The sequence below is a fragment of the Cnephaeus nilssonii genome, assembly GCF_951640355.1.
Source record: "Cnephaeus nilssonii genome assembly, chromosome: 22".
NCBI lineage: Eukaryota > Metazoa > Chordata > Mammalia > Chiroptera > Vespertilionidae > Cnephaeus > Cnephaeus nilssonii.
The window spans coordinates 13,399,814-13,426,464 of record NC_137093.1 but is presented as its reverse complement, the minus strand read 5'-3'; the positions used below and the strand labels follow the sequence as shown (position 1 = coordinate 13,426,464).

The 26,651-nt window shown below is 52.7% G+C and overlaps 1 protein-coding gene across 3 annotated transcripts; it reads right to left on the bottom strand.

The window, feature by feature from the left end:
- Window positions 1-26,456, bottom strand: SMPD4 (sphingomyelin phosphodiesterase 4). 3 transcript variants are annotated; one of them, XM_079762745.1, is made up of 20 exons: window positions 26,360-26,456; window positions 24,599-24,679; window positions 19,927-20,013; window positions 18,708-18,850; window positions 18,485-18,560; window positions 17,657-17,765; window positions 17,490-17,542; window positions 16,824-16,975; window positions 14,851-14,983; window positions 12,071-12,142; window positions 9,095-9,181; window positions 6,416-6,561; window positions 5,691-5,781; window positions 5,368-5,468; window positions 4,692-4,855; window positions 4,054-4,259; window positions 3,467-3,700; window positions 3,110-3,241; window positions 2,795-2,923; window positions 1-2,669 (listed from the first exon to the last, which is right to left on the bottom strand). In XM_079762745.1, exons 2-20 carry the CDS (start codon window positions 24,635-24,637, stop codon window positions 2,340-2,342), a joined length of 2,484 nt encoding a protein of 827 aa, XP_079618871.1. In that variant the 5' UTR covers window positions 24,638-24,679; window positions 26,360-26,456; the 3' UTR covers window positions 1-2,339. The 3 variants fall into 3 exon arrangements, with proteins under 3 accessions (XP_079618871.1, XP_079618872.1, XP_079618873.1); XM_079762746.1 differs by lacking the exon at window positions 9,095-9,181; XM_079762747.1 differs by lacking the exons at window positions 19,927-20,013; window positions 24,599-24,679; window positions 26,360-26,456 and having other exon boundaries at window positions 18,704-18,807.
- Between the last annotated feature and the right edge of the window lie 195 nt (window positions 26,457-26,651).

Below are 26,651 nucleotides of genomic sequence, written 5' to 3'. Positions count from 1 at the left end.
CCGAGGCTCGGAGTCTGTGGTCTGGGCATTGTGCCACACCACAGGTGTGACTGAGTCCCCCTCAGCACCAGCCTGGGGTGGGGTTGTGGTCTCTGTGGTGCTGCTGGCATCCTTGCCTGGAGGTGTGGCTGGACACAGGGGAGCCAGAACGAGAGGGAGGATAGCGTCCTGGAAGCCCGACCTGCCCTGGAGCTTTCCAAGGGAGATGGGCGGGGAGGAATACCCATGGGCTCCTCAGAATGCATGCCTCATTTGGGTTCCCATTCTGGGACCCCCATCCTCGGGGACGGCACACACCTCTCAGTGCCAGCTCGTGCTGTTCTGGGGGCTCTCCTGCCCCAATGCCAGACAATCTAGTTACTCCCCGTATGTGTCTGGGTCCCCCAGAGCTGGATCTCGGAAGAAGCAGGACAGTGCGTGGGCTCTTTAAGAGGAACAGTGGGATTCCAGTAACCTGTCACTGGACCAAAATTCCCGCTAGTTTTTTTATGGCCTGAAGTTACCGGAACTGTACCCAGCTCTGGAACCCTGGGCTGGGGGGCTGGGATCCCTTCCCAATTAAAAACGTGGCACACATGCCGAAACCGGTTTGGCTCAGTGGATAGAGCGTCGGCCTGCGGACTGAAAGGTCCCAGGTTCGATTCCGGTCAAGGGCATGTACCTTGGTTGCGGGCGCATCCCCGGTGGGGGGTGTGTGGGAGGCAGCTGGTCGATGTTTCTCTCTCATCGCTGTTTCTCTCTATCCCTCTCTGTAAAAAAGTCAATATATTAAAAACAAACAAACAAAATAACATGGCACACATGGGTGCCGGACCAGCCCATTCCGCGCCTCCATCCCTCCTATCTCAATGCGTTCTCCACTTCTCTAGCGTATGACTTCATTCAGCCAGCTTTCAGGCGGTTCTGAATGATGGTTGTCCTGTATTTTAGTTGTAATTTTGACGTGGTTGCGGGAGGTGCAGAGTAGGTGTTTATCTTCACTGCCATCTTGATTCTCGCAGCAGGTTAATTTTTAAGTTGATAATTTTGTATGGCCTGCAAATGATGTCATAAATATCCAAATGGCCCTTGGCAGAAAAAAGGTTCCCCACCCGTGGCTAAGACCTAGCTTGGGGGCTCTGCTAGCTGCATCCCCAAACCTCTGGGGACCCATTATCATCCGGCCACTTGTGTCTGCATCTGCCTGTCTCTGCTGCTGAAGTGAATCCACTGGTCCCTGGGCGAGGGGCGACAGGACGCCCAGCAGGCTGAGTGCAGGCACCGGAGGACTCAGGGTTAAGAATGGGCTACAAGCCTGGTTGGATTTTTGGTCACAAGCTACCAAATACCACTATATGGAATCAAATAAAAATACAAAGCCCAACTTTTAGTCTGAAAACTCCCCCGCCCCCCACAAGATGGCTGGTTTAAATCCCTCTTCAAAGAGTTGTTCTCTCTGGTGTCATCTGTATAACGAAAGGTGTGTGAGGCCCCGTGGGGAATTTTGACAGTGAACATGTAATTGTTGTGTAACTTCAATATTTAAGTGGTATCAAAAGGTTACTGTCTTTGCACACTTGATTTTATTGAAGGTACAAACAACGCTCTTGATCATCTTTGGTTGTAGACCAGAATATGGCAGAGGGACGGGCGGTCCTGCCAGATCCCCGATGCCTGCAGGGGACGGGAGCCCGGCCTGAAGGACCAGGTGGCGACACAGGCCACCACTGAGCGAGGTGCTTGCTGACTTGGGGCTGAAGGAAGCCAGGGCAGAATTGTATGGCCCAGACGTCCAGTCGCTGGGACAACACGAGGAATAACCCTGGTTTTGTCAAGCATGGTGGCAAATGTAGTTTTAAAATGAGGCTCCGAGAATCATCCTTTAATTTTCTCAGGCGCCTCTTTTCGGGTCTTTGATTCTTCTCTGGAGCCAGAGGCTGAGCTGCTGTCCTGGTGTCACTCAGAGGAGGAGACTCCTGCCACACTGCCCACCTCAGGACAGTGAGGCCGTGGCCACAGGCCTCCCCGGGAAGCACTGACTCCTTGGCTTCACATCGCTAAGCCCCGAGACAGTTAAAGAAGAGAAAAGCCTGGAGAGCCACCTTCTCGCGGAGCCTCCGGCCGAGGAAGGCCCGTGGCGGCCCTGGACTGTCCCGATCCCACGCAGCTCATGGGCCCTGGACGCTGCTCTTTCCCTGGCCACGTCTGGACGGTGCGCCCTTCTCTTTCAGGTTCTCTTCCAAACGGTTCGGAGGCTACAGGAAAATGCTCCCTGGAAGCGTGAAGGTGACCAGGCTCAGGTTCGGAGGTGGCCTCCCAGGCACACGGGAGGGGCAGTGTGGGGAGAGGCGGGCTTGTGGTCAGAGTTGGTGCAGCTTGCCCTGCTCCGTCAGCAGTGTCATGGCCGCAGCATAGAGGAAGTAGCCCAGCACGAGGAGCAGGGCACAGGGCAGGGGCCCGATGCGGAACAGAGAGGCCACAAAGAAGGCCAGCAGCAGTGACAGCAGCGTCCGGTAGCTGCCCAGGAAGCGAAGGCTGAGCCTGGGGCCCCGGGCACGGCTGGCCACACGGCCCTGCCCCACGGGGCTCAGCAGGTGTTTGTCAGTCAGCCCAGGCTCCATGAGGTGGTATCTACAGAACCTGCCGAGGAAGTCAGCCCGGGAGCACAGGGCTCTCATCTGGCCTGCAAACTAGAGCACAGACAGGCACAGGGGAGTGGGCAACAGGCAGGGGCCCCACTTTCCACCAGCCCCTCCCTGAAGCTCTAGGATGGAAGGGACACTGAGCTGAGGATGTGGCTCCCCCCAGCACTCACCCTGTGGTTGATGGTGGAGGACAGCCGGAAGAGCAAGCGGACCAGGCTAGCAATCTCGTAGCTCCGGATGGGCTGTAGTTCCGAGTCCCCCTGGTACTCGATGTCAAACTTCCGTAGCCCGTTGATGATCTAGAAGCAGCAGGAGGTGAGCCCCAGGGAAAGGGGGGCCACAGGGGCAGTCCAGAAAACACACCTTTGCAAACAACTCGGTGAGTTGTCTCTGACTATGGGGGACGGGGACAGGCTGGTGGGACCACCGGCTGTGCTGTCTGGAAAACCCTGGAGAGCCAGGCCCCGCTGGGACGTGGGCCTTACCTGGTACCGGCCCAGGGGTGTGAGGATGAGTCCGTCCTCGCCCACGATGCAATCCGGGAGCTGCTTCTTTCCATTCTCATCCTGAGCTGTTCCCAAGGCGAGTGTGAGCTGGGTGAGCTGGGCCTCACTGAGCTGTCAGGGAGAAACTACGGCTTCAGTTTCCAGGTGAAGGGAGCAAACTGGTCCTCAACCCCTCGGCCTCTAACAGCGACAACCACGGGACCCAGATGCATCTCCCGCAGGAGCCCAGCCCAGCGTGGCACAACCCAGGCTAGGTCCTGGTCTGGCTGGTCCGGGCTAAGCAGTGGGTAAGGGCATGGGACCAAATCTGGGGAGGGACAGCCTCCCGGCTCGTACTCGGAACATCTGGCACAGGTACTCCAGGGCCTTCTCCAGGTACTCGTCTGTCTTGCGGATGCTGTCCTGCCCCATGTCGTCCAGGTCATTGGCTGGGTAGGAGCTGTTTGTGTCCGAAAGGCAGAAGCCCAGCCACGACAGAAAAGGGCGACTGGTTGTGCTCTCCCCGCACTGGTCAGAGATGGACTTGGCTGTCTGCTTGGCCTGCGTGATGAGCTGAGCCAGGCGCAAGACCTGCGGGCAGACGGGAGGTCAGTGAGCTCTGGTGGGGCCACCTCATGGCACCCAGTCCCCAACAGGTGGTCCCAGGGAAGCCTGCCAAGGGCCAGGAGGGTGGCTTCCACGTGACAAAGAATTAAAAAACGAAGGGGCATATTCTAAATGTGGGAAAATCCCAACAAACACTGCCTCTATTATTAGAAAAAAAACTAGCCTTCACTGAACCTAAAAGGGGAGGAGGGAGTACTGGTGTCTATTCAACCCCTAGTCTCCCCGCCCCCCCCCCAGATGTGTGTGCCCTTGGCTCACTGTCCCAGGGGTTCAGGTTCAGGACGGCCCTGGGACTGGCTGAGCCCAGACTCACTCACCAGCGTCCGGACCTCTGGACCAAACATCGGGGTGTATTTGCAGTCCTGGCCTTCCAGGCTGTAGACATGGCTCTTCACCTTGAAGGAGGTGTCAGTGACGGCCGGCGGCCAAGACGACAGGAAGCTGCCGGTGAGTGTGGGAGCCGGGAAGAGCCGGTGCTGGCGGTGGGTGATGACGAGTTCGGGCTCCAGGAACAGCTGCTCGCCTGGAAAGCAGGACACAAGCCTGGGCTTGGCTTTCAAGGACACAAGATACCCAGTTGCTGCTGGCAGGCTCCCTAAGTGCCTCCTGAGGTTCCCGAACGGCAGTGAACACGCAGCGAGGGAGCCCGGGTCCTGATGCTCTCAGAGCCGCTGCCAGTCTCCACAGGAAGCCCTCACTCGCCAAGAGGTAGCATAAGAAGCTAACGCCCAACAAAGCTGGCTAAGACGAAAGCAGGACAGGGACCCGACTGCCACAAGCCACCAGGGAGATCGCTCAGAGACCTGCTCCCCCTTCTGCCAGGCGCGCTGAGCTACTAGGAAGACGGGGTTCCGCCAGGCTCAGACCTTCACTTGCTCTGGGAACCAGGATCCCCTACACCACGAGCCTGTGAGGCACATACAGGGTCTGTGGGTCCCTCGGGCTAAGGGCTTACCTTTCTGGATCATCTCAGCCAGGCTGGGCTGGGCGAAGACTTTGACCACTCGCAACACCATCAGTGCGTTCTTGGGGCTGACCAGGTCAGTGCGCAGCGCGCGGCTCAGGAAGCCCACGAAGAGCTTGGTGTACAGCAGCAGGTTCTCCTGCACGAAGGGCGCCCTGGGGACCGGGCAGCTACTCAGGGACCATCTCCCACCCAGAGGTGTCAAGAACGGCAGCTGAGAGGGTCTGGGGGTGTCCGGGGAGGAGGCAGGACAGACTGGCAAGGCCTGGGCCCCCCGAGGACAATGGACTATCCCCAGAACGAGGCCCTTTCCGAGATGACCAGGGCCATGGCAAAAGTTGGCCAGGGCACCAGAGGGGTGCACAGGAGGCAACCAGAGGTGCCGACGGAAGCTTGGGGGCCAGCTGGGAGGTGTTGGGGAAGTGCGGTGGCTGCTATGAACGAACTGGTGAAGGTTTGGGGTGAGCGTGAGCATAGATCTGAGTGAGACGATAATGGCAAGGGGACAGGGGAAGAGGGTGACCTGCTATTTCCACAGGAAACCAATCCCAGGCCCAGACGAGACACAGAGCGTCAGGAGGGGCGCGGGCGGCCTGTGCTCCCCGTCAGAGAAGAGCCCGGGGGGCCCCGAAGCCGCTCCCCTGGGCGAGGGCAGGCGCAGGCTCACCATCTCTCGGACACGCAGCGGGCCTGGCCGTCACTGCTCTGAGGCTGCTTCTCAGGCGCGTACCTCCAGGGCTGCAGGTAGCTTAACCACATCTCCAGGACCTGGTGAGATACGTGGGCATAGTGGGCTGTGGGGGCAGGCGTTGGGCCTGATCCTGGGGCCATCTGGCCCAGGAGGTAGCTCAGGGAGCAGGGGTGCCACTAGGTCTGTCTTCTTCCTGAGAGGACACAGGAGGGACCCAGTGCATCCCTAGGGTGGTCACTCAGTATCCCTTCAGAAGTGGGCCAGGTGCAGCTCAGTGAGGCTAACGGGCCGGCACTCACAGCTCTGAAGGACGCGTCCAGGGGCCAGTGGCCGAAGCAGTGCTGCAGGAAGAGGTAGAGCTTCTGCTGGACGAACCTCGGGACAGCAGCCCTACGGAGAGGAATTGGGTCACCTCAGCAGTGAGCCCAGCGGCTCCTGCTTTAAGGACCAGCTCTGCCAGGAGGGGCACTGGGTTCCCTCTGGGGCTGAGACTTCCTGTGTTTAGCCCCGTTCTTCAGAGGAAGAAACCATGGCTCAGAGGTAAGGGAATGTTCCAAGGACACAAGCACACCTGTGGCCAATCCAGTGTGGCTCCTGTACACTTGTCAGCTTGGCTCACCACCCCAGCCCTTTCCCAGCCCAATCTCCTGTGACAACTGAGCCACTCTGCTGAGAAGGCCCTCCTAGCCCACTGGCCTTTTTGCCAGTCACTTGGAGGAAGGGAGAGGAGCATATGAGACAGCCCGGCTCTCGGCGTATGGGCATGACGCTCTAACCAACTGCAGCCTGGCTCTTTCTGCTGAAGAGGGCAGACCTGGAGGGAGAGGCCATCGCAGCCAGAGAAGCAGCTGGGCCCCCCACCTCTGGGGCCAGGGTGGGGACGAGGAGACGGAGCTAGGAGGGAACAAGGTGAGTCACCCGCAGAGGCGCCACACACCCTGGGGAAAGTCAGCGGGCAGCACGTGTGCGGAGGACAAGGAGGCAGGCTGAAGCACAGCAGCCCTGCTTCGAGCCCCATACCCACCGTTTGAATTCCTCCAGGGGGCTGGTGGCATGGGAGTGGGCGGAGGGCGAGACCTGCTCGGGCTTCAGGCTGTTGGAAAAGGCGTGCAGGTGTTTGATCAGCAGGCGCACCACCAGCACGTGCTCCTCGGTGGGCGTGAATGACTCCTAAGGTCGAGAGGGGTGTAGTGTCAGGACCCAGGTTTTTCTGAGCTTGAACCCCCAGGTCTGACCACATCCTACCAGGGCCCATCTCTCTGCTCTCCCCACAGGATGCATGGGCCAGGCTGAAAGCGGGACCACCTGGGGCCCCACCATACCTGCCACCCGCTGATGACCCTGGCACTGCAGGCTCTGAGACAAGCTAGGAGTGGCGAAGCCTGCAGTGTGCCCTGGGACGGGTGCCACAAAACCAAGTTGGCCAGGTGCTTCTCTACCTGCTTCAAACCCCTTTCCAAACCCTCCGTGGGGGACTTGTCATTGCTGCCCATCTAGGTTGTCAGGGGTCCTCACCTCCTGGCCAGCCAGAGGAGGAGGAGGAGCAGGGGGCGGGCAGGCTGGCATCCCACCTGGGGTCTGGACTCGGTGTTCCCCTGCCGCCCAGGTGTGTGCGGACAGGCTGCTGTGGCCCATAGCTTCCCCTTTCCAGGTGAACACTCTCCAGCCCCTCTTCCTGCCACAACCCATCCTTCTACCTGCTCCCCCTTCTGGACAGTCTTCCCTCTGCTGCTAATGGACCTATTGGTCAGCACAGCCCCAAAGACAAGAACACTGTCAATCTTGTGAGCCGAACTTTTGATTCAGAGCCCTGTAGGATCTTTGAGAACCAGACCCAGAGCAAAGCCTGTTTGCCAGCGGTTCAGGGAGGGGCTGCAGGGTGAAGCCCCGCGTGGCCGGGGCCACATGGGAAGGCAGGACCCACTGCCCATGCCCCACATTCTGGCTGTCCAGACTGACACGCTCCTCTCCCCACACTCACCCGAGCTTTAAGGCCACAGCAAACTCAGAAGAGCTCTTGGCAGCCTCATCCCAACCCAGAGCCGTGCTGAGGCGGGGGCTAGCCACGACTCCTGGCACAGCCGGACACAGACCTCTCAGGGGCCGAGGAAGCCAGCCTATTGGGCCCAGCCCACAGCGCCATCCCTGCCCCTCTCCATCCTGGAAATGCCTCCACAGGCCCAGGTGACCCCCCCCCCCCCCCCACACACACACACATCTAGGGATGATACTATGGTACTAAGGTAACTGCCTTCTGCTTATCTGCGTTTTAAAGTCTTTATGCAATGAATCTGCCTTGTTCTGAAGACAAAAGCAAAAAGCATGGGCTATTTTAGTAACAAAAGATTAGAAGGGCATCAATATCAGACCTGAGAACTTCCTGCTCAGAGCCCTCCCCCCTCTTCTCATTCCTGACCTCTCACTCTTTCCTGGCCATGGACAGGGGAACCAGGATCCCCAATCCCATCTCGATCCATCCTTCCTGGTATTTCTGGAGGGCCAGGCTCCCTGCCACAGGCCCCCAGCAATCACTGTAACCCCACTGGCCATGCTCCCTCTAGGTCTGTCAAGCCGATCTTCCAACTCCACACCCTCCTGAGCCAAAGCCCCACAGGAATCTGGTTGCAGCTGCAGGTGGCCTCCTTTTAAGGACACTTTTCCAAAGCCCATTCCAGGGCTCTTGGCCCTCCTGCTGCGGAGCAAACACAGCCAGATGTTTCTCCAGGGACCCTCCCGATAGAGGCTGGAGCGGCACCAACTTCTGTGCCCAGCTGGTCCATACGGAACCTTCTGGAACATGCTCTTCCCTCCTCACTGCAGCTGCTGCTTCTGAGCAGAAACCCCAATATGTGCTGCGCACTGACAACCTATCCCAGCAAAACAAAACTCTTCACCTTGTGTTCAAATTCAACGTGTGCTCCCACGGACAGTGAGAGAGACAGGCTCTGAGCACGGCTCCAGGTACACCCCTCAGCCGTTTCTGCCCAGACTTCCGGCCTCATCTCAGAAACCAGTGAACTATGAGGCTGTCAGTCCGAAACACCCTACAGGGCTGAGCTCCTCTTACTCGGTCACACTCTTCATTTCTGCCTAAGCAGACCAGTTGCCGTGGGGTCACAAGAGCCTGGGCTTGCAGAAGGCCGGGCCTGGTCTCCCAAGAACTGACAGCATTTCCAGGGGGAGCACCAAGCCCGGAGTTCTCCTGCCTCTGCCTCACACACAGGCTCGGCTCAGCAGACCACCACCCACAAGCCCCTGGGCCTTGGGTCTTCAGTCACTTCAAGTACAGGCTGGAACTGCAGGGTGAGCTGGGCTGTCCCGCAAAAGCAGAAATATTTCGCTTCCTCATACCAGGGCCAAGCACAGAGTCCCCACAACACACAACAGCTTGTGACACCTCCACTGGCTTGAGGCCTGGCAGGAAGACCTGATGACCCCATAGCCAGCAGGGATCATGTGCCTCACTTCCTGCCACATGGCTGCACATCCCAAACCCTGGCTAGTCTACACACCTGGAGGCTGGGCCAGGCTGAAGGGCCCGGCCACCCTCAACCCCCAGGGCCTGGCTGTGTGTGGGACGGTCTCTGTATCACCCCCAGCAGGCCCCCAGCCATGCCCTCGCATTACCACTGCACTGACATGAGCTCTGTGGCTTACACCACAGGGCAGGGGTGAAACGGAACAGATCAAGAGCAGCCAGTACTTGGTAGGCGTGGAGGGCCTGGAGGCTGGGTTGGGCAGGGCTGTGAAGGGCGCTGGAGACACTGAGTCGGTAGTGCAGAACCTCCAGCTGAGACAACAAAACAGAAGCCAGAGAAGGCGGAGGAAGGGGAGGAAGGGAAGGGGAGAGTGGGGAGAAAGAAAAAGTGAGAGCCCAGAAGAAGAGAAAAAACAAAAACAAAAGCATGTCAGTGACAATCCTAATAACCATGGCCCAGCAATGTCAGGCCAGTGAGACCACCCTCATAGCAACCCAGACCACACCCCTCCTAGCAGCACCTGCCAGGCAGGGGGATGGACAGACCCTCCAGGCCACCGGGAGGCCTCTCCAGCTCTCCGAGGTCGGCCTGACTCACTTTCCCTCATGAGGGTCCCGCTCTCCCCTGACCCTGATGGCACTGGACACACACACCGTGCCAAAACCACGGCCCTGAAGGCCAGAGCCTCAGGAGAGAGACTTTTTAGGATCCAGTTCTAGATGGAGGCCTCTCTGCCAAGAAAACAAAGCCATGTAACTGACGGGACTTCCCTGGGTTGTCCTGAGGAAACACTGACCAGCACAATCCCATGTGTCTAAGATCCAGTCAGTGTTCTGTCCTGATGGGGCTGGTTCCTAAAGGCAGCACACAGTGCGCAGAGGCTCAGCCCACCAGGCCCCACCAAACGCCCTCCACACTCAACATCTGGAAATGGTTAAAGGAGACACAAACACTCCTTGGATCTAATTCTGGGAAGACCAGCCTCTCTCTACCTCACCGGGACCCCAACCCTCCAGATACACAGAGCCTTTCGTTAGTCCCAATGGCAAGAATCTGGCCATGGTCACACACTCCCTGAGCCTGGGATGCTGGAGATGACAGCTGAGCTCCAATGCTGCCTGGCCCCACCCCAGGACCTTCCACCCTACCTCCCTGCAGCACCAAGGCCTGCAAAAGCAGCCCTCCGTCAGCCAAGCACAGCCCAAAGCCAGTCCAGGCACACATCCTGCCCTGCGAGGGCCATGCCTTGGGCCGAGCAGCATGCTTCACACAGGAGAGGCGTGAACGAGTGTGCCAGACTCCAAGGAGACAGGCACAGCCAGACACGCGGAGCAGGGGTGAGACGGAGCACGGCAAGAAGGTGCTGGCCATTCACAGCCTTCCTCCAGGCCAGACCGTGGGCTCAGCTGTAGCCCTCAGGAGGAATCGGAGCACACAGTTTTCCTGCTGGGTTCCTGGCCTGTGGGGACCCAGGGCAGCCCCATACCAGACGGCAGGGCTATGGCCATCATTACTGCGCTTCCAGAAGCCCCGCTCAGCAAGCTGGGTGGAGTGGAGGCCAGGCCTCCAGGGAGCGAGCATGCACTCTGCACCCAGCCCAGCCACGGACACACTGGGGGATTTCCAGGAGCTACACTCCCTGCCTCCCTAAAACCAAGCCTCACAAGGGTTTCCGTACGGTGCAGTGCACCATGGGCCTGGATAAACGCTAAGGGGCCTCAGATGAAGCAGACCTCCACAGCGGTCTTTCCCGGCTTCCTACACACCTCGTTTTTTCAGGTTTTGCTTTTCTGCCTCAGTAGGAAGGAAAGGGCAGAACCTCCCTGATGCGTGGTGAGAACAATCTCCCTCGCCCCCGCCATCCTGAGCAGCTCTCACCCACCTTGTGGTCTGGCCAAGAGGAGGAAGCAAATGTGGGGAGAAGGGGAAGGCCCTCCTGCCCTGGCAAGGACAGGCACTGCCCCTTCCCCGCGTGGACTCAGACTAGAAAGTCCTTTCTGCCTCGCACATCTGCTGAAAATGAAAGCGGCATGCTTCCGCTGGCTCGGAAGACAGGGCAAGCAGACAAGGAAGGCAATGCAGCGAAGTGGCCTCTGCCTCTGCAAGACCAAGCCACGTGCACAGGGGCTACGTGAGCTTCTCAGGACCCCGGACCACCGTGCACCAGCCAGGCACATGCAGAGAGTCAGCTCTGGGAGATGGGAGAGCAGTGCAAGAGCTGTGACGTGAGAGGCCCAGGATGGAGTCCCCTGTCTCCTCCTCCTCCTATGTGACACCCAGGAAGCAGATTTGGGGCACTTTAAAAGAGCCGCGGTGGGAGGGCTGCACCCCAACCCTCCACTTGGCAGAGCACTGGGACCACAGAACTGGTTGCTGAGACTCTGCAGCAGGAGCAGAACCCCCACTTCTCCCCCAGAATCACAGAGCAAAAGCTACAGACAGCCATTTTCCATTTTTATAAAAACCACAGATCCTTCATTCTCAAGGAAGCTTGTGAGAATTTTGTCTGGCAGTGACAGAAGCAAGCCGGTACAGAGAAGCCAGGCACCGCAGTCTCACAGAGTAGGAGCCTTAATGCCCACCTTACTAACTGAACAGAACTGTTCTACTCTGACAAGTCCAATGGGCTATGGGCCCTGGGGACAGCAACTCCCGAGGGTGCCAGGGTCTCAGCCACCTCCACATCTTTACACGCCAGTAGCCCAGTGAGAGGAGGGGGAGAGGTGAGGAGGAGGAGGAAACAGGCCAGGCCACGTGCAGGAGGGCGTCAGACTCCACCCAACACAAAGCCTGCTGGTGTGCAGGAGAAGGTGGAGAGCCAGGGTGGCCGGGGTCTGTTGGGCACCCCCTCAGCAGGAAAGCAGGAGGCACAGTGACGACAGACGTGACAGACCAGACATGTCTCCCAGAAGCATCAGCGGCTCCCCTGCCCGCAGAACATGAGCACCACCACCTCATCTGTTCCTGCTGCCACCGAGGGGCCTCTGGAAGTAGCTCAGGACCCCAGACAACAGGCCTCCAGCCCTCAGGGTGCAAGCCCACCACAGAACCAAACCCACCTGCTGGTCAGCATCTGAGTGAGGGGTGGTTTCCCACCATCCAGCCCTTGAAAACTAACTGACATCAAGGACAAAAAGCAGCTGGCTGACCAGGCACACCAGGACAAGAGCAGGGGATGGAAAGAAACTATGGCAACATACCTTGGCATGAGGGGACTGCATTTTCTGATACATCTCCAAGGAATAATGATGAAGCCACATTTCAACAAAAACCTGCAAAAGAGCATTAGCTGGTTAAATGAATTAGCAACAGTGTCAAGACTATTCAATGGAGGAAAGGAGTGTTTTCAACAAATGCTGCTGGGAAACAGGATAGCCACATGCAAATGAATGAAGTTGGACCCTTACCTAACACCATAAACAAAAAATAACTCCAAATGGATCCAAGACCTAAATGCAAGAGCTAAAATGATAAAATTCTTAGAAGAAAGCATGGGGAGAAACCTTCATGATATGGAATTTGGCAATGATTTCTTAGACATGACTTCAAAAGCACAGGCAACAAAGGAAAACTAGATAAATTGGACTTCATGAAAATGAAAAACTTTTGTGTCAAAAGATATTATAGACAGTCCGGCCAATGTCGCTCAGTGGTTGAGGGTTGACCTATGAACCAGGAGGTTATGGCTCGATACTTGGTCAGGGCACATGCTCGGGTTGCGGGCTCAATCCCCAGTGGAGGGCATGCAGAAGGCAGCTGATCAATGATTCTTTCTGATCATTGATGTTTCTATCTCTGTTTCCCTCTCTTCCTCTCTGAAATCAATAAAAAAATATTTTTAAAAATAATAAATAAAAGTTATCATAGACAGAGTAAAAAAGCAACTCAAAGAATGGAGGGAAATATTTGCAATTCATGTATCTGATAAAGGATTAACACTTAAAATATACAGAGAATGCCTAAAACTCAACAACATAAAAACAAACAGCACAATTAAAAAATGGGTAAAGGACTTAAATAGACATTTCTCCAAAGATAGGTAAATATCCAATAGGACATGAAAAGATGTTCCATACCACTAATCATTAGAGCAACAAATCAAAATCACAACGAGATACCACCTCACATATCCATTAGGATGGGTATCATAAAAACAACAACAGAAAATAATGAGTGTTGGAGAGGATGTGAAATAATTGGAGCCTCCGTGCACTGCTGGTGGAAATGCAAAATGGTGCAGCCACTGTGGAAAACAGTATGGCTGTTTTGTTTTTTTTTAATATATATTTTTGATTTTTTTACAGAGAGGAAGGGAGAGGGATAGAGTTAGAAACACTGATGAGAGAGAAACATCGATCAGCCGCCTCCTGCACACCCCCTAACTGGGGATGTGCCCACAGCCAAGGTACATGCTTGACCGGAATCAAACCTGGGACCCTTCAGTCTGGAGGCTGAAGCTCTATCAACCGAGCCAAACCAGTTAGGGCCAGTACGGCTGTTTTTTAAAAAATTTTAACAATTACTATATAGCCCAGCAATTCCACTTCTGGGTATATACGCAAATGAATTGAAAGCAGGGTCTAGGAGAGCTATTTGCACATCCAGGTTAATAGCAGCATTATTCATAGCCAATAGGTGGAAGTAAATCAAGTGTCCACTGACAGATGAATGGATAAACAAAATGTGATTATTTACATACAATGGGATATTACTAAATATCCTTAAAAAGGGAGGAAATTCTAACACATGCTACAACATGGATGAACTTTAAAGATTCACTACACTAAGTGAAGTCAGTCAGTCATTTAAAAAAAATCATGATTCCATTTATATAGGCACCTAGAGTAGGTCAAATTTATAGAAATAAAGTAGCATGGTGGTTGCCAGGGGCTGGGGGAGAAGAATGAGGAATTATTGATTAGTGGGCACAGAGTTTCAGTTTTTCAAGATAAAAAAGTCTTGAGATCAATTATAACAATGTAAATATACTTTAAAGTGGTTAAGATAGTAAACTTTATATTATGCGTATTTTACCATAATTCAAAAAAATATATTAAAAAAATGCACTGGGAAACAACCCTCCCGTTCGGTCCTATAAGCCCATGCCTTGGTCACCTGCCCCCTCACGGCTGGCAGAAGCCAGAGCCCACTTAGCTGGGAGCCAACTGAAGCACTGGGCCCCTCAGTGAACAGGGAAGATGATTCCAGATGCCCCACCTCCCAGTGCTGCTGACAATAACCTGGAAGCCTCTAAAAACACAGCAACCCCCACGCCAAGAGTTATGTACCAGGTGGGAGGGACAGAACCCCATCTTACCCACTCCAGGTTGCCGATAAGCAATGTTTGTGGTTGCCATCTCAGCCCCAGAATCCTGTGTCAGAACCAGCCTAACCTCACTCTCCAAGGTGAGACAGCAAGGCCCGGAAGGTGGCCAGCGCTGCACTGAGGGAGTGAGCCAGACCAAGCCTGGAGGAGAGGCTGACATGGGGCACTGCCACCTCCCCTGTGGATCCCTAGTACAGAAGGGCCGGGGCTGCCTGCTGACCAAGGTGAAGGCTTCAAAGGCCCTCTCTATTAAGCATCATAAAAATGTAGCTGGTGCAGGGTTTAATATCCACATGACAGTGGTCACAGGAAACCTTCCCAACCACATGGGAGTGCGTCAGAGAGGTGGGGTGGTGATAGCATTTACACAGATCTATCGGAAACTACAAGACTGGGCAGTGAATACATCACCATGAGAAAAACAAAACCCTGCACAAGAAATCCGGGGATGGAAAACACTGGCAATGAGATATAGGTTAGACAGGCGGGTACATTTCTTCCCGCCTATTTTCTAAATGTCACAGAAGAAAATACTGACCATTTAGAAGCACCATCCAGCTCAGGGGCAGTCTTTAGGCGTCTGGCCCATGGGGTGGAAAGTGGTGAGCAGTTTATTTTGAAATGGAAGCAGAGCGGAGTTGCCTCAGTTCTCACCTGGAGTAGAGTTTCCGACCTCCAGATCTCATGGGAGGCAGGGTCTGCGTTCACAGATGTCTGATGAGAGATATGGCGCTTTAGAAGACTGGTGTGGTGGAGGCCATAGGAAGCAAAAGGCATGGCTGGAGTCCTGAGGAAGACACAGAAACAGGCCTTCTTTAGGGGCTCCCGCTGGCATAACCAGGGGCAACCTGGACATCAAAATCAATGACCACAATAACAATTACAACCTGTTGAATCATACAATGACTCCCCAGTCCAGGTGGATTTATACAAACAAATGGGAAGAGACTATTCCCTAGTAAACAAAGAAGTGATGAAATGTAAAAATTCATCACTTGGCACCATTCCATTAATAAGTGATCTGGCCAAGGACCACCAAGAGATGCTAACATTAAGTGATAAGTGTATAGTTTCAGAATATCTTCCCATTAAATTCCCCTTGTTAATTAATTTAGGCACAAAACACTTATTTAACTTTACAGCAGGAAAACATGGCCAACCCCCGTCTCCCCTCTTAGCCCAGTGATCAAGCTAATGTTGCCTATTATGGGGCACATGGACGCCATGGGTCACCGCTGCAGAGCTCCTACCAAACCATGTCCAACCTGGGCCCAATCACAAGAAAATACCTGAGAACCCAGGTCAAGGGCATTCTGCACACACCTAGACTGCATGCTACAAAGGTGTCAAGGTCAGGAAAGACTGAGATCCAGTTGCAGACTGAAGGGGACTAGAGAGACAACTGTATGTAGTAAGTGACCCTGAGCTGAATCCTAGCCAGGTAACTGCCATTGATGGGATAGCTGGTGAACCCAAGTGGGGTCTGAGGATTAGACAGTGGCCTCGTAGCAATCCCTGCTCCCTGACTAGGAGAGAAGTGCTGTGGTTATGGAGTGTGCATTCACTATTAGGAGATACACGCTGAAATATTAAGAGATAATGGGCATCATATCTATAACTTACTTAAAGGACCCAGAAAAAAACACATAGAGGATAAAAACAATTTAGAAACCTGGCTGAAGGGTCTATGGTAGTTCTCTATGTTATGCATAGCAACTTTTTTGTCAGTCTTAAATATGTAAAAACAAGCAGACAAAATCAGGCCCAGAAAACCATTTGGCAGCTGCAGTCTGCCTGTGAGAAGGCGTGATTCTGGTCCACCCCCAAGACACCCCTCTCCTCTTTTAATCCCCTTTCCTTGGGCATCTGTCCATATTTGTGAGCGTGGGGTGTGGCATGTGCCAGATGTGGGGTGGACTAGCATGTGCCGGAAAGAGCCTGCCTGCAGCCTCCCAGGGAAGGAGTTGGGCCAGTGAGGTGGAGGAGGGTCAGAGGAGCACGGGCAGTGGCTGTTAGGGCAGGAGGATCTCCTGGGGAGAGCCAGCTAAAGGCCCTGTTCACCTCCAGGCTGCGACTGGCCGCACACACTCCTTCTGCACAGTAACAGCCTGCTCACTGACATAAAAGGCTCTCCATCCCAGGAACTCTGGCTCAGGCCAACACTTGGTTCTCGAGTCACACAGATTCCTACTATTTCATGGATCACTAACAATGTTTTGGCCAACAACACTGCTGGTTCAGCAGCACATATACTAAAATTGGAACCATACAGAGAACACTAGCACCTCACTGTCGGGAATGGATGGTGCATGTGGGGAGGGATGCTATGGGCAGAACACAGCCCGTTTCCACAGCAGGGCCATGCAGCCACAGGACCTGACCACCTCAGGGATGGCCACTGGAAGCCAAAACAGACACTCCCCGTACCCCTGCGCTCTGGTCTGTGCTATGGCAGCTGGGGCGGGGGCATCTCAGGGCTAAGAAAAACCGGGAGCCCTGGGCAGAGTGGGCACCACTGTTGCATGAGCAGTGCTCACTGACCAGGCCACTCTTTTGTAGAATAGCTAGTGGCAGGCACGGGACACCTCAGGTACTGGCCAAAGGCCAGGGTAGTCGGAGAGCCTTACCTGGGAGCTGGTGAGGGGCTGGGCCCCCCGGGACTGGAGGAGAGTGGGGGGAGCACGCTGCCTTCTGTGGGCAGGAACCACGATAGGTACCTGTCCACCAGGATGAAATACGCGCAGTCTGAAGGACGAACATGGAGGGCCCCGGGGAGTGGCTGAAAAACAAAACTCGAGTTAGTGGGTGGCTCTGGGCACCGCCCCAGGCTGCTGACCCAGCAATCACACGAAAGCCTTGGGATGTGGGCTGCTTCCCTGAGGCCAGCCCACGCACACTGAGGGTGGTGCCAGGAGAAAAGCCCCATCGCAGACAGCTGACAACCCTCAGGCCTACCCGCCTGTGGCCCCTCCACTCTGCCCCACTGTCTGGTAAGCACCTCCATGGGAAGCCCCCTGCCTGCCACATCACCTGTCAAGTCTGCCCACCAGTCTATTGCCCTAAGTGAGAATGGCCTGAAGGACAAACACTGGAGGAGGAAGGAAAGGAAGACCCAGAGAAATGAGGCAGGAAGGGAAAAGGAGGAATGGAAGACAAAGAAAGGCTGGCAGCTGGCTCCCAGGCAAATCCCAAGCTCCCCTTGCTGTGTGAAAACAAGAGCCCAGGGCCACGCCTCCCACCCTCTCAGGGGTTTCCAGTAAAGCAAACTCTGTTCAGAGGAATCCCTTCTGTACCTTTTGAGTGATGAGGCTCAAAGCGAAAAAGAACATGTAATACTCGAACGGATCTGAAGGCAGGGTCAGGGGACAAACGGCAGGGATGTTGGGCCACCGCACCCCCACCAACCCCACACTGTGCTGGCCACCCCAGCCTCCCTACCCATGGGGTCAGCAAAGGATACTGAGGGCCAGGTTCAGGCCAAGGCCCCCGGTGGGGGGGAACTGGACCTTATTGTGGTACAGAGGACTATCAGGGACCATGTGCTCCTGGATGGATGCCTTCACGGGGCCCTGTGGAGAGAGGGAGGCAGGCTCGCAGGCAGGCTCTGGCTCAGTGCCCACATGTGGTGCAGCCCTTTGGGAAGGCTGCTGAGGAGGTGGCCAGCACATGGACCCTGTTCGTGGGAACAGCACTATCCTCTGCATAACACTTGAGCAAGCTTTCACTTAGAATCTCTCATCTATATCTATCTATCTATCTATCTATCTATCTATCTATCTATCTATCTAAATATCTATCGCAACTTTGCAGAGTGCCCTCTCACACTCTGTGACCCCTTGGGGGATGTTGGACCGCTGGTTTCGGCCCTATCCCCACAGGCCAGGCCCAGGCCGAGGACCACCACCAGTGCACAAATCCATGCACTGGGCCACTAGTATCATCATAAAGACCCACAAACAGCAAAGGCAGCAGCTGTGCACATTTATAAGCTTGATGAATCCCATCTCCTCTGCTTTTCATACCTACTGAGCAAGTCACCTGTTGTAACCAGTCACATGGCCCTATCATCTAGCCAGTAGCAAACCGGGCAGCATGGTGCCTTCCCCATCGGCAGAATTTGTGATCTTAAAAATTCCAATTTGTGATGCCTCCTTGACCCTGAACAGACACCATGGCATTCTCCTGCCCACCGTGATAGCCCCTCTGAGCCCCTGCCCACCTACCACCACTGTAGTCACTGTCTGGGGTCTCTGCCCAAGCACAGCATTCACTGCCAGGGCTTACTTACAGGCAGGTAGGAGACAGGAAAGTCAAACTTATAGTCTTCAGCTTGAAGTTTATATACCAACTTCATCATTGGACCACTGAACAAGAAATTAAAACAAGAAAAGCAGGCAAATGAACTGCAAACCATCTTGCTTTGATGTGTTTCTAACTTTGAAAAATACAATGATTTAAAAATGGGATCACCAGAGGAAACATCCAGCTCCTCAGGTGACAAACCTACCTACCCAGGGTCTAGAAATTCCATCGCAATGCTGTATTCTACAGGGCTCACACGTCCCTGTAAGGAGCGGAGGTTCCAGCCGATGAGAACACCATCCAAGCTGCCGAAAATGCTCTCCACCAGCCATGGGAAGATGGCATGCAGCTCCTGAAACAGTGAGAGGGTGAGGCTTTGGGCAGGCTTGCTGAGGACCAGTGCTCACTGCTGGGCTGTGTGACAACTCGTCCTGCACCTCACGCTGCCCACTTCCCTAGCTGAACCTGAGCTCTGAACATGTTACTCCCTGGTTCAAAAGCCCACAGGACCAGCCTGGCACCCACAGGACCAGCCTGGCACCCACAGGAACCCTGGCACAACAGTGCCAACAGGAGAGCAGCAGCCTTGGGTCCTTTCATCGTGGTTATGGGGCATGTCTAGTGGTACTGTTTTATATCTGGGCCAGTTAAATTAGTCACTATATTTAAAGAGAGCTTTACTAAGGGTGGCAATGTTCTTCTCAAAGTGAGCCCTTGAAACTGAGACTTGCTGTCATTTGGTAGTAACTCCTTGTCCAGGCCGGCTTCTTAAACTTACCTCATTTACTACTAATTGACAAATCTGGGTGTGATGGGAATACATATTTTCAGTATTTACACCAGTTTCTCGACTTTGGTACTGTTGACATTTTATGCTGAATACTTCTTTGTTGTGGGGGCGGCCCTGTGCATTATGAGATGGTTTACCAGCATGGCTGGTCTCTACCACTTGATACCAGTAGCACCACTCCTGTGTGATAATTAAAAATGTCCTTGGCCCTAACTGGTTTGGCTCGGTGGATAGAGCGTCGGCCTGCGGACTGAAGGGTCCCAGGTTCGATTCCAGTCAAGGGCATGTACCTTGGTTGCGGGCACATCCCCAGTGGGAGGTGTGCAGGAGGCAGCTGATCGATGTTTCTAACTCTCTATCCCTCTCCCTTCCTCTCTGTAAAAAAAAATCAATAAAATATATATTTTTAAAAATGTCCTTGGACATTGCCAAGCATCCCATGTGGGACAAAAGCATGCATTGTAGAAAATCCTGGCTTACATGTTCACATGCCTAAATGTGTCCATAAATGTGACAGTCACAATGCCAGGTTAGGCCTCTGCGTAGGGCAGGGCTCAGAGGTGGAGACCAGGGGCTGTAAGAACATTTTTCAAGGACAGAATGAGACATGCCCCAGAGAGATGCTAGCAGAGCTGTACCTTTGCTGGAAAATCCTCTATGACTTTAACCAAGTCTTGGCACCGCTGTGCAAAGGGCTTATTTATCGCGTCAGCTTTCAGGCTAGCCTATAAGAAACCGAAAAAAAATATCATGAACGTATTCATTTTGCAGCTTTTGATGATATTCTGGCTCAAGTCAAAACAGAAATCCAAGTGACAGGCAGGAGTGAGATACACACCACCGACCTGATTCCCCAGCACCTCAAACATTAGGTCAGGCATATGTCAGTGACCTAAAGGATGCTACTAGAAGAGAGGCTGAGGTACCATGCCTTCTAGACAAGTAACTATCAGGCTTGCTTCCCAGCAGCCTCTGTTAGGCATCCCCAGTTACCTCAAAGAATTGCATATTACCAAAATAAAATTGACTTCTGCCTGACCCTCAAGCAGGGGGTCAGCCCCACATTCAGGAAAGACCCTTATCGAGTAGGGCTCCCCCATAGACCACAGAGTGTTCACCAAGTGTGTATGCAATGAACTGTAAAATCCCTATAAGACTGCCCACCCATGATTTACACCACTGTGACGATCAGTAAGAATGCCCAATAAAATGAGGGTGTTATTTGTTGCTATTTAAGCCCCTAACTAAAATGTCTTTTGTTCAGTGATAATGAACCTACTGAACCTTCATAACCTTAAGAAACAGGCAGGGATCCCAAGAAATCAGAAACATCAATCAGAAAGAATAAATGCACCCCTGCTCATAGCAGCACAATTTACAATAGCTAAGATTTGGAAACAGCCTAAGTGCCCATCAGCAGATGAGTGGATTAAAAAACTGGTACAACTACACAATGGAATATTATGCTGATATATATATATATATATATATATATATATATATATATATATATATATATATATAAATAAAAAGAACTCTTACCATTTGCAATAGGATGGATGGACCGGAAGAGCATTATGCTAAGCGAAATAAGCCAGTCAGAGAAAGATAAATATCACATGATCTCACTCATTTGTAGAATATAATGAACAACATAAACTGATGAACTGAAATAGATCCAGAGACATAGAAGGATCAAACAGACCATGGAACCTCAGAGGGAAGGCAGGTAAGAGTAGGGAATGGGGGTGGGTAAGAGATCAACCAAAGGACTTGTATGCATGCATATAAGCATAACCAAAGGACACAGACATTAGGGGGGTGGGGATATGTGCTGGGGACGGGGGGGGGGGGGGGAGTGGAGAGCAGCCAGGGAGAGGTCAATGGGGGGAAAGGGAGACATATGTAATACTTTAAACAATAAAGAATTTAAATTAGGAAAAAAAAAGAAGTAATAAAGACAAACAGAAAGGTAAAATAAAAGAAACAGGCAGGGACCTTGCAAGATGGCAGCAAAAGTAAATGCCTGTACTCGCCGCCTCCCACAACCACATTGAAATTACAACTAAAAATACAGAACCACTATCATTCAGAACCGCCTGAAAGCTGGTTGAGTGAAGTCCTACAATTAAAGAAGAAAGAAAGCACACTGAGACTGGTAGGAGGGGCAGAGGCGCGGACCAGGATGGTCTGACACCCACCTGTCGCTTTTTTAATTGGGAGGGAGAGTGTCTTTGTGGAAGCTGCCCAAGAGGAGCAAGGGATCCCAGCCCCACACCAGACCCCCAGCTCAGGGTTCCAGAACTAGGAAGAGAAGTCCCCATAACTATGGGCTGTAAAAACCAGTGGGGATTGTGGCTAAGAGACACAGAGGCTGCTGGAGACCCAGCTGTTCCTTTTAAAGGGCTGGCACACAAACACACTTAGATTCAATACCTCTGAGCTCCAGCACCGGGCAGCTCTGGAAGACTCAGACACATATGAGGAGGAACTGAACTGTCTGGCAATGGGGCAGGAACCCAGGGGCGGCTTTCTCCGAGACAGGGGTGCTTGCAAGGGTCATTGTTCCTGTGCTGGGACCTCCCCTATTACAGGGCTGACTGGCAGCCATATCTGGCAGCCCACACTGTTTGCTCCGCCCAGGGGATTCCCTAACCACACCCCATCCAATCTGCAGCCCCACCCAAGCTGTTTGCAGCAGCTTTTCCATATGAATGGCCTGTCCTGGCTCAGGCTTCAGATTTTGCTAAAATCTCTCAAACAAGCTGCAGCTGGTGACAGCGTGCCCCAAACCTACCAATAAAAGGCTCTAGACCCAGCTCTAGCACCAGCCTGCCTTGCTTCACAGCTGGGCCTTGCCTCCTGCATAGCAGCTCTCGCACTGTCTTTGCAGCTGGTCCTCACAGCCAGTTGGCTTGGAGGTCATCTCCTCCTAGAGATGCCAACAGCAATCAAGGCTCAACTATAAGACAGTGCACACAGCTCACAGGGACACACCTAGAGTGTCCAGCTCAAGTGACTAGGGAGATTGAGCCACTGGGCCCTACAGGACACCTACTACACAAGGCCACTCTACCAATCCCAGGAGACACAGTAGCTCTACCTAATACATAGAAACAAACACAAGGAAGCAGCAAAAATTCTGAGACAAAGAAACATATCACAAATGAAAGAAATGGAAGCAAGCAAACTACTAGAAACCGAGTTCAAAACCATGATTATAAGGTTACTCAAGGATCTTCATGAGTGCTTCAAGGGACTAGTGAGACTTTCAAGGATCTTAGTGAGAATTTCAATGTCATGAAAAATTACCAGTCAGAAATTAAGCATACACTAACTGAACTAAAGAACCATTTACAGGGATTCAACAGTAGAGTAGAGGATTCCAAGAATCAAGTCAATGACTTGGAATATGAGGAAGCAAAAAACACCCAATCAGAAGAGCAAAAAGAAAAAAGAATAAAAAAATATGAAGAAAGCGTAAGGAGTCTCTGGGACAACTTTAAGTGTACCAACATTAACATTACAGGGGTGCCAAAAGATGAGAGAGAGCAAGAAATTGAAAACCTATTTGACGAAATAATGACAGAAAACTTCCCCTACCTGGTGAAAGAAATAGACTTACAAGTCCAGGAAGTGCAGATAGTCCCAAACAAGAGGAACTCAAAGAGGCCCACACCAAGACACATCATAATTAAAATGCCAAGGGTTAAAGACAAAGAGAAAATCTTAAAAGCAGCAAGAGAAAAGTAGTTACTTACCTATGAAGAAGAAGGAGGAGGAAGAAGAAGGCAGGAGGAGGAGGAGGAAGAGAAGGAGGAGGAGGAGGAGGAGGAGGAAAAAAATATGAACAATAAAATGGCAACAAATACATATCTATCAACAATCGAATCTAAAAATCAAAATAAATGAACAAGAAACCTAATGAACAAAATAAACTGGTGAATAAAACAGAATCAGAGGCATGGAAGCATGAAATAGACGAATCTCAGAGGGAAGGGAGGAGGAGGGGGGCGGAAAAAGATTAACCAAAGATCTTACCTATGGACACAGACAGTAAGGCGGTGAGGCATGAGGTGGGGTGGGAACTGGGTGGAGGGAGGCAATGAGGGGAAAAAGGGACAACATCTGTAACATTCTCAACAATAAAGATTTAAAAAAGGGGGGGGGGGGGAATGTAAAAAAGAAAAGAAAAAAAAACAGGCAGGTTAAAATCCACATATGGCTTCAGCCAAGTGCTGACACTAATCATGAAGACCATGGACAGGCCAGAAAGCATTCAGGACAAGAACTAAGGAAATCTACCTGAGTTCATGGGTGTGTATATCTTGACTACACAAAGAAAAAGAAGCGTCCGCACAAATGGATGGAGATCAAGAGGAAATGTCAGAGTTTCAATGAAGAGGGCTTTGCCCAAGGATATCTAAGGCCTTGTCCACCTTCAAACAAGGGTGGAGTCTATGGGCCTCAGTCAGAGGTGAAGACCTGGGCTGTGTAGGCCACAGGTTGGATCTGTTGGCTCTAGAGGGTGCACCAAGGAAGAATGTCCTTCCAAATAAATGTTTATCTCAAGTATCTTCTGGGAACTAAAATTTGAAACTTTCACCACTGATATCTGTCTTATGCTTAACTTCTCAGCATCATATTTAATATATATATGTTAATCCTCATCCGAGGATGCTTTTTCCAGTGATTTTTAGAGAGAGTGGAAGGGAGGGATGGATGGGGGTGGAGGGAGGAGAGAAACATCGATGTGAGAGAGACACATCAATTGGTTGCCTACTGCACTCACCCCAACCAGGGCCTGGGATTGAACCTGCAACCCAGGTACGCACCCTTGACTGGGAATCGAACTGTAACCGTTTGGTGTGTGGGCCACTGCTCTAACCACTTAGTACCCTGGCCAGGGCTCATGGTTAATATTAAAGTACAGTCCTGGTTGCCCCCAGCAGAACAGTGGCCCTCCATCTTTCAGTAATGACAGTTATGATTATTACACGTTTGTGTAAGGATTTACAAGACATGAAATTTGAAGGTATATCTTTTTCAGTTGCTCCTCCCCATACCTGGGAAGCAGGGAAAATGGCCTTTGGATAAACTCGCCTCGTAGATGAGAAAACCAGGGCTCAGTGGTTGAGTGAACCCAAGGTCCTGCAGAGGCAGAGTCAAGCCTAAGGATTTCAACCCCGAGTCCAGTGTTATTCCCAACACATGCACCCAAAAACAACCACTGGAGAGTTCGAGTTGGTGGAAGGAACTCCCAGGTCCCTCAGCTTTGAGCTGACACTCACACGGGCAGCTGATATTTACCAGTAGGAAGCTGGGCTGTTGCAGGTGAGGGAATGCCATAGTAGCCTCTGGTGGAGTTGAAATGGTCGTCTTAGGAAACCACTGTGGAGAAGCAAATATGAAATCTCAACATCTGCCAAGCAGAATACTGTATGGTTTCACAATGCCCAGGAGAACATTTGTATAACTCATCCCACACATGCCATTTTCATGCGGTCCACACTGGCCAGCTTCAGAGACACGTTTGTGGTGGCAAATCCTTGCTAATACGTGGTAACGCTTGCATAACACTTGCTGTGTGCCAGGCATGGTTCTAGGGGCTCTCCATATATTTCTCATTTACTTCTCAGTGGTGGGCAGAATTCTAAAGATAGCCCTCCAAGCGCCGGTCCCTGGTTATTCAATCACAATCATCTAGATACTGCTGTGAAAGAATTTTGCAGATACAATTTAAAGTCTCAAGTCAGTGGGCCATAAAATACAGAGCAGTCTTGGCTGACAGCCAGCAAGGAAACAGGGACCTTAGTTCTACAACTCCAAAGAACTAGATTCTGACAGCAACCTGAGTAAGTTTGAAAGCAGCTTCTTCTCCAGAGCATCTAGATAAGAGCAAAGCTGGCCAGCACCTTGATTTCAGCCTTGGACTGAGCAGAGAGGAAGCATGCCTAGTTCCAATGATGGGTTACTGCTGGCTTTTCCTTGCACAGCTTTGCCTACTGGCCTGAGTAAGGGCACTGAGGTGGCAACTGACAACTTCATGTGGATGGAGAGGTTGGGTGCAAGGAGACTGTGTAGGCAGCTGGGAAGTTGACAGGAGATGCACATATCTGTCATTTGGCAATAAAAACATCTCCAAGCCCCCTCCCCCCCAACTCTTCAACTAGCTATCAGTTTCAGTTTTAAAGAAAACTTAAAACAAAACACCTCAGTCCTGAATCAAGTGGTCAAGAGAACTATTCCAAAATTATCAAAGCAGCATAAAATCCTGAATTGTTTGCAAAGGGCAGAGCTTTAGGACGAGGTGAAAGCACCTCCTTGCTCAGAGGAAGTTTGTACCAGGCAGAGGCTGAAGGAATGAGGCCAGAGGTGCCAAATTAGGGGTCTTCCCAAGGCAGGCGGTGACCCTTACACAGTTCTCTGACCCTGCCTTGGTCTACACACACACACACACACACACACACACACACCCATCACCCCTTCTGTGCTGTGCACCAAGCGCCTGCTTCATCCTACCACTTCAACAACCACTTTCCTCAGGAGCTGCTTCGGACCTAGTTTTGGGGTTTCTTCTGAGAGCAGCCGTCCTCAGTCATCGCAGGTTATGCCAAGCAAATCACGCCACGGCCAAGGACTCCCTCTAGCTGCTCTGAGAAGCCGAGCAGGCTCCCTTTTGTTGCTCACAACTGTCCTGTGAAGCAGGCATTGGGCACTATCCCCATACCACAGATGGGGAAACTGGCTCGGACAATGGGAGGACGGCTCGGGCCGGGACCCACACCCGGCTCTTCTTCCTACACGGTTTGTTGAGTCCAAAGCTCAAGTTTAACTCGAAGCTTTCCTTCCTCCAACTCGTTCAACGAACGTTAACCGAGCACCCACCGGGACTGGATGTGTGAGCCGCGCGGGAAGGCGGCATGAGGGCGGAGCCCAGGCCCTAGGCTCCCCCGCCGGCCCGGCCGGGGCAGAGACGCGGAAGCCCGGCCGGGGCTCGCGGAGGAACGAAGACAGCGGAAGATCAGAGAGGCTGCCGGGACCGTCAGGCGCGCGACTCCCGCTACTCACCTGTGGAATCTACAGCGTCTCTCATCCTCAGGGACTGTGGCTACCATTCGACTATCCGGCGCCGAAATGTCGTCATCAAGCTGCGCGTCGCGTCGCGTCGCGCCACGCCCCCCGGCCTGGCGGGAAACACAACGCTACCTCTTGCAGGCAGCTGCTAGTACCTCAAAAGGCGCGTGCGCAAAGCGAAGGCTGGCGGGGTTTATGGGTTTCACGTGTGGTAAGTGCGTGCGCAGTGGAGGCCTGAGCTCACGCACTGTACGCGAAATGAGGAGGGCGCGTGCGCATAAGGAGA